The 13,370-nt window shown below is 46.6% G+C and overlaps 1 protein-coding gene across 1 annotated transcript in view; it reads right to left on the bottom strand.

The window, feature by feature from the left end:
* The window catches only part of LOC110499879 (staphylococcal nuclease domain-containing protein 1), a 319,253-nt gene that overhangs the window by 36,256 nt on the left and 269,627 nt on the right, over positions 1-13,370 (bottom strand). Inside the window, exons 20-21 of the mRNA XM_090213660.1 lie at positions 11,006-11,075; positions 868-981 (exon numbers count right to left, since the gene is read on the bottom strand). Of these exons, the coding sequence (XP_090069786.1) occupies positions 868-981; positions 11,006-11,075 (184 nt within the window). The remainder of the gene's footprint in view (positions 1-867; positions 982-11,005; positions 11,076-13,370) is intronic.

Below are 13,370 nucleotides of genomic sequence, written 5' to 3'. Positions count from 1 at the left end.
ACTGGGAAACTGGTCAGAACTGAAGGAATGCTGGATGGCACTAAATACAGGGAAATTATTTAAGGAAACCTGTTTCAGTCTTCCAGAGATTTGAGACTGGGACGGAGGTTCACCTTCTAGCAGGACAATGACCCTAAGCATAGTGCTAAAGCAACACTCGAGTGGTTTAAGGGGAAACATTTAAATGTCTTGGAATGGCCTAGTCAAAGCCCAGACCTCAATCCAATTGAGAGTCTGTGGTATGACTTAAAGATTGCTGTACACCAGCAGAACCCATTCAGCTTGAAGGAGCTGGGGCAGTTTTGCCTTGAAGAATGGGCAAAAATCCCAGTGGCTAGATGTGCCAAGCTTATAGACATATAAGAGACTTGCAGCTGTAATTTCTGCAAAAGGTGGCTCTACAAAGTATTGCCTTTGGAGGGGGGGGGTAGTTATGCACATTCTTTTTTTTTGGTCATATTTCTTGTTTGTTTCATAATACAAAATATTTTGCATCTTCAAGTGGTAGGCATGCTGTGTAAATCAAATGATTACAAACCTCCCAAAAAATCAAATCAAATTAATTTTTTCAAATCAAATCAAATTTATTTATATAGCCCTTCGTACATCAGCTGATATCTCAAAGTGCTGTACAGATACCCAGCCTAAAACCTCAAACAGCAAGCAATGCAAGTGTAGAAGCACGGTGGCTAGGAAAAACTCCCTTGAAAGGCCAAAACCTAGGAAGAAACCTAGAGAGGAACCAGGCTATGTGGGGTGGCCAGTCCTCTTCTGGCTGTGCCGGTTGGAGATTATAGGAAAAATGCCGATGGGGGTGAATACTTTCGCAAGCCACTGTATGTATGTGTCTGTGTGTACAAAACTTACGTCTTGTGGGACCTGGATGTAGGCGAAGGTGTACTCAGTGGCTTGTGCAGCCAGGGTCCGAGTGCTGAAGGCTGGGGGAATGACAGCCAGGCGTGTGGACGGCACTATCTCCCTCTGTGGAGGTAGAGAAGTAGAGAGAGAGGCAGAGAGAGAGAGATAGAGAGGCAGAGAGAGAGAGAGAGAGAGGCAGAGAGAGAGAGAGAGAGGCAGAGAGAGAGAGAGAGGCATAGAGAGAGGCATAGAGAGAGAGAGAGGCATAGAGAGAGAGAGAGAGAGGCATAGAGAGAGAGAGAGACAGAGAGAGAGAGGCAGAGAGAGAGAGAGAGGCAGAGAGAGAGAGAGAGGCAGAGAGAGAGAGAGAGAGAGGCAGAGAGAGAGGCAGAAGCAGAGAGAGAGAGGCAGAGGTAGAGAGAGAGGCAGAGGTAGAGGGAGAGAGGCAGAGAGAGAGAGAGAGAGAGGCAGAGAGAGAGAGAGAGGCAGAGAGAGAGAGAGAGAGAGGCAGAGAGAGAGGCAGAGAGAGAAGCAGAGAGAGAAACAGAGAGAGAGAGCTCAATTAGAGCTTCTTTCATCCACAAAACAAATACCTCACTTAACTACTACATAGACCATTGCTGTAAGCCCAAATATTCAAAGACTGGGTCTGAAAGAGGAGAGAGCGAGAGCGCGAGCGCGAGAGCGAGCGCGAGAGCGAGAGCGAGAGAGCGAGAGCGAGAGCGAGAGAAAGGGAGAGCCAATTTAACTGAAGTCTCTTAGACCAGGGGTTCTCAAACTGGGTCCTGGGGCCCCCCTGGGAACACGTTGTGTTTTTTGCCCTAGCACTACACAGCTGTTTCAAATGATCCCAACATGATGATAAGAAGGTTATCTGAATCAGCTGTGTAGTGCTTGGGCAAAAAACTAAATGTGCCCCGCCCCGACTTAGAGGGCTAACTCACGATCCTCTCTCTGCTCAGCAGAGCCCTGATATAATAGCTAGAGATAACCACAAACTTCCTATCTGACGACAACAGCAGTGTCAACACAAACTTCCACAAACCTCCTATCTGATAACAGAAGTGTCAAGACACTCAGGCAGTCAGTCTACTTTTGTCATTTTGCTCCAAAAACCAAGATGACGCAGCCACAAAACAACTGTAGACCAAAAGATTGTAGAACCCCACCTCGAATTGGAATGTTGGTTAAAAGGTGCATGTTCCAGGCACAGAGGGACACAGAGTCCCATGGAAAACTCAGAGGAAGGCTGGGACAGAGGAAGGCTGGGACAGAGGAAGGCTGGGACACAGAGTACCATGGAAAACTCAGAGGAAGGCTGGGACAGAGGGAGAGAGAGAGAGGGGAGAGTACAGAGAGAGAGGGGAGAGTACAGTAAGAGAGGGGAGAGTATAGTAAGAGAGGAGAGGGAAGACCTTGAGGGAATGACCTCTCTATGTTTCTCTTTCTCATCACACACACACACACACACACACACACACACACAGGATTTAGGTCACAGAATGAGTGGGTAGTAGAAACGTTAGTTTGGAGTGAGGCAGGTGGACGTGATGCCCCTTGAGGCAGACACACACACAAACAGTGTGGGCCTGTGGAATTAATATGGGACACCTTTGGAGAGTAGAGGACATGTTTAAGCCTTAATGACCCATGGTTTAATAGGTGAATGTTTGGACTGCCCACACAGAGGAAAGAAGACATAATATTAATGACAGGAAAAATGGGAGATTTATTTAAGTCATATAGTTTGATAGCACAGTAAATGTGGAAATTATGACCAAATACGATGTGTTCTATGGTTATATGCAAATGACTGGGCAGTAATTTAGGCCGGACGATTTGATTAGGATGGAAAGACATGTTGAAGATCTGAAGTTTGATATTAAAATAGAATATTGATGTAAAAAGCTAGACGAGAATAATAACTGAGTGAGAAAGATGGAGAAAACATGAAAATGTGAGAACGAGAAATAGGGAATTATATAAAAGGAGATTGAGCAAAATGAGACAGACAAGAGAGAGGAAAGAAATGGAGGAAGAGAATGCGATAGAGGTAGAGAAAGCGATAGAGAGGAGGAGAAAGCGACAGAGAGGAAGAGAAAGCGACAGAGAGGAAGAGAAAGCGATAGAGGTAGAGAAAGCGATAGAGGTAGAGAAAGCGATAGAGGTGTAGAGAAAGCGATAGAGGTAGAGAAAGCGATAGAGAGGTAGAGAAAGCAATAGAGAGGTAGAGAAAGCGATAGAGAGGAAGAGAAAGCGATAGAGAGGTAGAGAAAGCGATAGAGAGGTAGAGAAAGCGATAGAGAGGTAGAGAAAGCGATAGAGGTGTAGAGAAAGCGATAGAGGTGTAGAGAAAGCGATAGAGAGGTAGAGAAAGCGATAGAGAGGTAGAGAAAGCGATAGAGAGGTAGAGAAAGCGATAGAGAGGTAGAGAAAGCGATAGAGAGGAAGAGAAAGCGATAGAGAGGTAGAGAAAGCGATAGAGAGGTAGAGAAAGTGATGGGGAGAGAGGAAGAGAAAGCGATAGAGGCTAAAGGGACAGACAAGAGAGAGGAGAGCCAGATTAAAAACATAGATGAAGAGAGATATAGAAAGAAAGAGAGGTAGAGAGCCCTCCATAGCAGAAGCTTCCCAATTGTTGTGGGGGCTCCCAGCCAGCTCAGAGAGAATCACACTTTCAGCAACATGACAGGACACATCGCGTCTGCCATACTCAGCCCTGGGCGCCCGCTATGAGGTCATCGGCCCGACGCACACAAAAGCACCGCACTGCACCATGGGTAATCTCCCATGGGGGGAGGGTCGGCTGGATGGGCCACTTTGTGGCGGTGGTACATCACAGATGTGCAGAGATGTGTACACACACACACACACATATGCAGTGCTTTCGTCATCCAGAGAATATAGAAAGAGAGAAAAGGCCTGCAGAGCCATTTCCCAGACTAACAGCTCAGATAGGGATTATATTACTGGGAATATGGTGCTCTGAAGACAGAAACAACAAAGCCTCAACTACATAGGACATGATTGATGCCCTGCTTGATGGCGCTGTACAACTAAAGTTATTTTGATTCTGGGAAAGTGATTCCTGTGAATCGCATTCAGCCACAGAGTTGGCCACAGTTGGCCATTAACTAGGCTGATGCTCGATGCTGATGCTGATGCTCGATGCTAACCTGATAGAGCATCATCTGAGCCAGAGGAGAGACATAAGACCATCCTTCAAAGGACAAGTGATAGTTCTTTAATGATGGCTGCTTACCACTACACTTGTTGTTGTCGAGCTGAAGTCAGCTCCAAATGCATGTGGACCCACACACACACACACACACACACACACGAACGAACACACACGAACGGACACACACACACACAGGAATGGACACACACACGAACGGACACACACACATGAACAGGGACACACACACATGAACAGGGACACACACACACACATGAACAGGGACACACACACACACACACACACACACACATGAACAGGGACACACACACACACACGAACAGGGACACACACACACACGAACAGGGACACACACACACGAACAGGGACACACACACACGAACAGGGACACACACACACGAACAGGGACACACACACACACGAACAGGGACACACACACACACGAACAGGGACACACACACACGAACAGGGACACACACACACACGAACAGGGACACACACACACACGAACAGGGACACACACACACACGAACAGGGACACACACACACACGAACAGGGACACACACACACACGAACAGGGACACACACACACACGAACAGGGACACACACACACACGAACAGGGACACACACACACACGAACAGGGACACACACACACACGAACAGGGACACACACACACACGAACAGGGACACACACACACACGAACAGGGACACACACACACACGAACAGGGACACACACACACACGAACAGGGACACACACACACGAACAGGGACACACACACACACACAAACAGGGACACACACACACACACACAAACAGGGACACACACACACACACACACGAACAGGGACACACACACACGGAACACACACACACACACGAACACACACACGAACAGGGACACACACACGAACAGGGACACACACACGAACAGGGACACACACACGAACAGGGACACACACACGAACAGGGACACACACACGAACAGGGACACACACACGAACAGGGACACACACACGAACAGGGACACACACACGAACAGGGACACACACACGAACAGGGACACACACACGAACAGGGACACACACACGAACAGGGACACACACACGAACAGGGACACACACACGAACAGGGACACACACACGAACAGGGACACACACACACGAACAGGGACACACACACACGAACAGGGACACACACACACGAACAGGGACACACACACACGAACAGGGACACACACACACACGAACAGGGACACACACGAACAGGGACACACACACACACACACACGAACAGGGACACACACACACACGAACAGGGACACACACACACACACGAACAGGGACACACACACACACACACACGAACAGGGACACACACACACACGAACAGGGACACACACACACACACACGAACAGGGACACACACACACACACACGAACAGGGACACACACACACACGAACAGGGACACACACACACACGAACAGGGACACACACACACACGAACAGGGACACACACACACACGAACAGGGACACACACACACACGAACAGGGACACACACACACACGAACAGGGACACACACACACACGAACAGGGACACACACACAAACAGGGACACACACACAAACAGGGACACACACACAAACAGGGACACACACACAAACAGGGACACACGCACACACGAACAGGGACACACACGAACAGGGACACACACACACGAACAGGGACACACACACACGAACAGGGACACACACACACGAACAGGGACACACACACGAACAGGGACACACACACGAACAGGGACACACACACGAACAGGGACACACACACGAACAGGGACACACACACGAAGAGGGACACACACACACAAACAGGGACACACACACACAAACAGGGACACACACACACAAACAGGGACACACACACACACAAACAGGGACACACACACACACAAACAGGGACACACACACACACGAACACACACACACACACGAACAGGGACACACACACACGAACAGGGACACACACACACGAACAGGGACACACACACACGAACAGGGACACACACACACGAACAGGGACACACACACACACACACGAACAGGGACACACACACACACACACGAACAGGGACACACACACACACGAACAGGGACACACACACACGAACAGGGACACACACACACGAACAGGGACACACACACACACACGAACAGGGACACACACATACACACGAACAGGGACACACACATACACACGAACAGGGACACACACACACACACACACGAACAGGGACACACACACACACACGAACAGGGACACACACACACACGAACAGGGACACACACACACACGAACAGGGACACACACACACACGAACAGGGACACACACACAGGAACAGGGACACACACACACGAACAGGGACACACACACACGAACAGGGACACACACACACGAACAGGGACACACACACGAACAGGGACACACACACGAACAGGGACACACACACGAACAGGGACACACACACGAACAGGGACACACACACGAACAGGGACACACACACGAACAGGGACACACACACACACACACACGAACAGGGACACACACACAAGAGCAGGGACACACACACACACGAACAGGGACACACACACACACGAACAGGGACACACACACACGAACAGGGACACACACACACACACGGACAGGGACACACACACACGAACAGGGACACACACACACGAACAGGGACACACACACGAACAGGGACACACACACGAACAGGGACACACACACACAGGGACACACACACACAGGGACACACACACGAACAGGGACACACACACGAACAGGGACACACACACGAACAGGGACACACACACGAACAGGGACACACACACAGGGACACACACACACAGGGACACACACACACAGGGACACACACACACAGGGACACACACACACAAACAGGGACACACACACACGAAAAGGGACACACACACACGAAAAGGGACACACACACGAAAAGGGACACACACACACGAACAGGGACACACACACACAAACAGGGACACACACACACAAACAGGGACACACACACACAAACAGGGACACACACACACAAACAGGGACACACACACACAAACAGGGACACACACACACAAACAGGGACACACACACACAAACAGGGACACACACACACACAAACAGGGACACACACACACAAACAGGGACACACACACACAAACAGGGACACACACACACAAACAGGGACACACACACACAAACAGGGACACACACACACGAACAGGGACACACACACACGAACAGGGACACACACACAGGCAGGCACACACGTAGAGAGTAGAGGTCGACCGATTATTATTTTTCAACGCCAATACCGGTACTGATTATTGGAGGACCAAAAAAGCCGATGCCGATTAATCAGACGTTTTTTTATTTTTATGTATTTGTAATAATGACAATTACAACAATACTGAATGAACACTTATTTTAACTTAATATAATACATCAATACAACCAATTTAGCCTCAAGCAAATAATGAAATATGTTCAATTTGGTTGAAATATTGCAAAAACAAAGTGTTGGAGAAGAAAGTAAAAGTGCAATATGTGCCATGTAAGAAAGCTAACGTCTCAGCTCCTTGCTCAGAACACGAGAACATATAAAAGCTGGTGGTTCCTTTTAACATGAGTCTTCAATATTCCCAGGTAAGAAGTTTTAGGTTGTAGTTAATATAGGAATTATAGAACTATATCCCTCTATACCATTTGTATTTCATTAACCGTTGACTATTGGTTGTTCTTATAGTCTCTTTAGTATTGCCAGTGTAACAGTATAGCTTCCGTCCCTCTCCTCGCTCCTCCCTGGGTCCGAAACAGCAACACAACGACAACAGCCACCACATCGAAGCAGCTTAACCCATGCAGAGCAAGGGAAACAACCACCCCAAGGCTCAGAGCGAGTAGTGTGCGCTAACTAGCCAGCCATTTCACTTCGGTTACACCAGCCTCATCTCGGGAGTTGATAGGCTTGAAGTCATAAAGAGCGCAATGCTTGACGCACAACGAAGAGCTGCTGGCAAAACGCACGAGAGTGCTGTTTGAATGAATGTTTACGTGCCTGCCTTTGCCTACCACCACTCAGTCAGATACTTAGATACTTGTATGCTTGTATGCTCAGTCAGATTATATGCAACGCAGGACACGCTAGATAATATCTAGTAATATCATCAACCATGTGGAGTTAACTAGTGATTATGATTGATTGTTTTTAATAAGATAAGTTTAATGCTAGCTAGCAACTTACCTTGGCTTACTGCATTTGCGTAACAGGCAGTCTCCTTGTGGAGTACAACGAGAGAGGCAGGTCGTTATTGCGTTGGACTAGTTAACTGTAAGGTTGCAAGATTGGTTCCCCGAGCTGACAAGGTGAAAATCTGTCGGTCTGCCCCTGAGCAAGGCAGTTAACCCACAGTTTCTAGGCCGTCATTGAAAATAAGAATGTGTTCTTAACTGACTTGCCAAGTTAAATAAAGATTCAATAAAGGTGTAAAAAATATATATATAATAATAATAATAATAATAATAATAATAATAAAATAAAATAAAATCTGTCACACTCTGACCATGATTTGCGTTGTTTGTTTCTATGTTTTGTTTGGTCAGGGTGTGATATGAGTGGGCATTCTATGTTGTATGTCTAGTTTGACTATTTCTATGTGTTTTGACCTGATATGGTTCTCAGTCCTATTTAGGTTGCCATTTTCCAGTTTGAGTTTGTGGGTTATTGTCTATGTGATGTTGCATGTTTGCGCTCAGTATTTATAGCGGTCACGTTCGTTTTGATATTTTGTTTGTTTGTTTAGTGTACTTTGTGTTTGTTTTCATCTATCATTGAAGGGATGTATTCACATCATGCTGCGCTTTGGTCTCCTCAATACGACGATTGGCAAATCAGCGGCCAAAAATACAGATTTACGATTGTTATGAAAACTTGAAATCGGCCCTAATTAATCGGCCATTCCGATTAATCGGTCGACCTCTAGTAGAGAGGGATAGAGCTATAAAAGGTACTCACGTAGAGAGGGATAGAGCTATAAAGGTACTCGAGTAGAGAGGGATACAGTTATAAAGGTACTCACGTAGAGAGGGATACAGCTATAAAGGTACTCACGCAGAGAGGGATACAGCTATTAAGGTACTCACGCAGAGAGGGATACAGCTATAAAGGTACTCATGTGAGGGATAGAGCTATAAAGGTACTCACAGAGAGGGATAGAGCTATAAAGGTACTCACGTAGAGAGGGATATAGCTATAAAGGTACTCACGTAGAGAGGGATATAGCTATAAAGGTACTCACGTAGTGAGGGATAGAGCTATAAAGGTACTCACGTAGAGAGGGATACAGCTATAAAGGTCCTCATGTTGAGAGGGATACAGCTATAAAGGTACTCACGTAGAGAGGGATAGAGCTATAAAGGTCCTCATGTTGAGAGGGATAGAGCTATAAAGGTACTCACGTAGAGAGGGATATAGCTATAAAGGTCCTCATGTTGAGAGGGATAGAGCTATAAAGGTACTCACGTAGAGAGGGATAGAGCTATAAAGGTCCTCATGTTGAGAGGGATATAGCTATAAAGGTACTCACGTAGAGAGGGATAGAGCTATAAAGGTCCTCATGTTGAGAGGGATAGAGCTATAAAGGTACTCACGTAGAGAGGGATAGAGCTATAAAGGTCCTCATGTTGAGAGGGATACAGCTATAAAGGTACTCGCGTAGAGAGGGATACAGCTATAAAGGTCCTCATGTTGAGAGGGATACAGCTATAAAGGTACTCACGTAGAGAGGGATAGAGCTATAAAGGTCCTCATGTTGAGAGGGATACAGCTATAAAGGTACTCACGTAGAGAGGGATATAGCTATAAAGGTACTCACGTAGAGAGGGATAGAGCTATAAAGGTCCTCATGTTGAGAGGGATATAGCTATAAAGGTACTCACGTAGAGAGGGATAGAGCTATAAAGGTCCTCATGTTGAGAGGGATAGAGCTATAAAGGTACTCACGTAGAGAGGGATAGAGCTATAAAGGTCCTCATGTTGAGAGGGATACAGCTATAAAGGTACTCGCGTAGAGAGGGATACAGCTATAAAGGTCCTCATGTTGAGAGGGATAGAGCTATAAAGGTACTCACGTAGAGAGGGATAGAGCTATAAAGGTCCTCATGTTGAGAGGGATATAGCTATAAAGGTACTCACGTAGAGAGGGATATAGCTATAAAGGTACTCACGTAGAGAGGGATAGAGCTATAAAGGTACTCACGTAGAGAGGGATACAGCTATAAAGGTACTCATGTGAGGGATAGAGCTATAAAGGTCCTCATGTTGAGAGGGATATAGCTATAAAGGTACTCACGTAGAGAGGGATATAGCTATAAAGGTCCTCATGTTGAGAGGGATACAGCTATAAAGGTACTCACGTAGAGAGGGATAGAGCTATAAAGGTACTCATGTGAGGGATAGAGCTATAAAGGTACTCACAGAGAGGGATAGAGCTATAAAGGTACTCACATAGAGAGGGATAGAGCTATAAAGGTACTCACGTAGAGAGGGATACAGCTATAAAGGTACTCACGTAGAGAGGGATAGAGCTATAAAGGTACTCATGTAGAGAGGGATAGAGCTATAAAGGTACTCACAGAGAGGGATACAGCTATAAAGGTACTCACATAGAGAGGGATAGAGCTATAAAGGTACTCATGTTGTGAGGGAGAGCTATAAAGGTACTCACGTAGAGAGGGATAGAGCTATAAAGGTTCTCATGTAGAGAGGGATACAGCTATAAAGGTACTCACGTAGAGAGGGATACAGCTATAAAGGTACTCACGTAGAGAGGGATAGAGCTATAAAGGTACTCACGTTGCCATAGTCGATGTAGAACACATGGACCTTTGCTGGCGATTGAACTTTCTCCACCCGGGCTCTGTACCTTTACAGAGGTAAGTGAAGGAACAGATGGAGGGGAAGATGAGAGAGAGAAAGGTGAGAATTGAAAGAAAGAAGAGAAGATGAGAGAGAGAGGAGAGAGAGAAAGGGGAGAGAGAAGATGAGAGAGAGAGAGAAAGAAAGGGGAGAGAGAGAGATGAGAGAGAAGATATGAGAGAGAGAGAGAGAAGACGAGAGATAGAGAAAGGAGAGAGAGAGAAAGGGGAGAGAGGGAGGTACAAGGAGATGAGTATTCATCATTCCGTTCTTATTTCCGAGGAGAGCTGGTGTGGTGGTGGATATGTCTGTAGTGATAAGGCCTTTGAGGAGAGAGACCCTATGGGATTTGAAATGTTCCATTTCAGACAGGCCACTGTATAGAAACAGGGGAAATTATATTGGCCTGTATGACTTGTTCATTTCAAGAGGTGTGTGAGAAATCATACGTCTACAATCTAAGCCTATAGTACCAGAAAAGCACAGAGATAATCAAAAATAAAAGGTATTGAAGCCAATTGGTGAAGTGCATTGTGGGATAGCTCAGTGGGAGGGAGAGGCGAGTCAAAGAGCCTGTCAATCACTGTGTGGCCCACATCACTGCATTAACCCGAGGAGGAAAGGAGAGACAGGATGGACAGAAGGAGAAAACAAACGCTACTAACAATTAGGCAATGGTGGAGTGGACACAACAGGGGAGAGAGACAGACATGTAGAGAGAAGACAGAGAGAATGATGAGAGAAGAGAGGGAAAAGAAACAGTCAGGGAGAAAGTAACGAGAGAGAGAGAGAGAGAAAGAGAGAGAATGACAGACACACAGACTCATTCAGAACTCCTCAGTGGCAGCATTCAACAGGCCTTGAAAGGAACCCAACCCTAATTAGTCTTTAATAAAACCAGTAAACCTCCCTCCCTCTCAGAATAAAGATGTACAACACTCACTATGGTTGGAAATTAACTCAATGAATAACAGAACAACAGAATAACAGGTCCCGGAAGAAACACTAAAACAAAAAATTATTTTGCATGAAAAGGAAGAACCGCTGCTTTTCCTGGAGAGGAGTAACAACAGACTGGTGCTCTCCATGCACAACAGGAGTAACAGACTGGTGCTCTCCATGCACAACAGGAGTAACAGACTGGTGCTCTCCACACAAAACAGGAGTAACAATATACTGGTGCTCTCCATGCACAACAGGAGTAACAATAGACTGGTGCTCTCCACACAAAACAAGAGTAACAACAGAGTGGTGCTCTCCATGCACAACAGGAGTAACAACAGACTGGTGCTCTCCATGCACAACAGGAGTAATAACAGACTGGAGCTCACCATGCACAACAGGAGTAACAGACTGGTGCTCTCCACACAAAACAAGAGTAACAACAGACTGGTGCTCTCCATGCACAACAGGAGTAACAACAGACTGGTGCTCTCCACACAAAACAAGAGTAACAACAGACTGGTGCTCTCCATGCACAACAGGAGTAACAACAGACTGGTGCTCTCCACACAAAACAGGAGTAACAATATACTGGTGCTCTCCATGCACAACAGGAGTAACAATAGACTGGTACTCTCCACACAAAACAGGAGTAACAATAGACTGGTGCAGCCAAAGGGAGATTAGGAAGTACGAGTGAACAACAAGATGAAAAAAATGTAAAAATCCCAGCCACTCCATCTCACAGATGGCTCTTTTGAAAGCTCTCCTCAACTATGACTGGTGGATGCGAAAACGTAAAAGTTTTTGTTCCCAGAAGTTGAGTGAGGGGAGAGGGGGAGGGAGATGATGAGCTGTCCACCTGGCTAGGGAGGGGCGAGTCTCTATTTTTAATATCAGTTTGGCATTTCCCTTCTCTCCCTCTCCTTCCCACCGTCTCTCTCTCTCTCTCTCTCGGTCACCTCCTTGATGGGGCCCAAAGTCATAGCAGACACCCGGTGGCGCCCACCCGACGCACTTCGCCTCCGCGACTACCATCTGTCCCCGCCACCATCTGTAAACTTCACCGGCAACATCCGGTGTACCGGCTTGGTTGACGAGGGCTCAACACCTCTACAAAGCTCTGTTCTAAAAGGGGCCCTCTTAAAAACCAGGGCCGTTCAGGAGCCATGACTTTGTGATGTCCCTTTTATGGCAGGGCAGATTTAAAACCAGAAACAGTATGAACAAAGGGTAGATAAATAGGTAGGACGCTTTGTATTTTGGAAAGTTGAGACCTGGCCTTTACAAACTATAAGAATAGATCCAGGCAAAAAGCCAATGAGAAAGGGTGACTCACATCCAGGTTAAGGGCGGAGCT

This window comes from Oncorhynchus mykiss, chromosome 21 (assembly GCF_057628025.1).
Source record: "Oncorhynchus mykiss isolate SJ-2025 chromosome 21, ASM5762802v1, whole genome shotgun sequence".
In the NCBI taxonomy this organism is placed as follows: Eukaryota; Metazoa; Chordata; class Actinopteri; order Salmoniformes; family Salmonidae; genus Oncorhynchus; species Oncorhynchus mykiss.
Note: the sequence above shows the minus strand (reverse complement) of the source record. Positions and strands in the feature narration are given on the sequence as shown.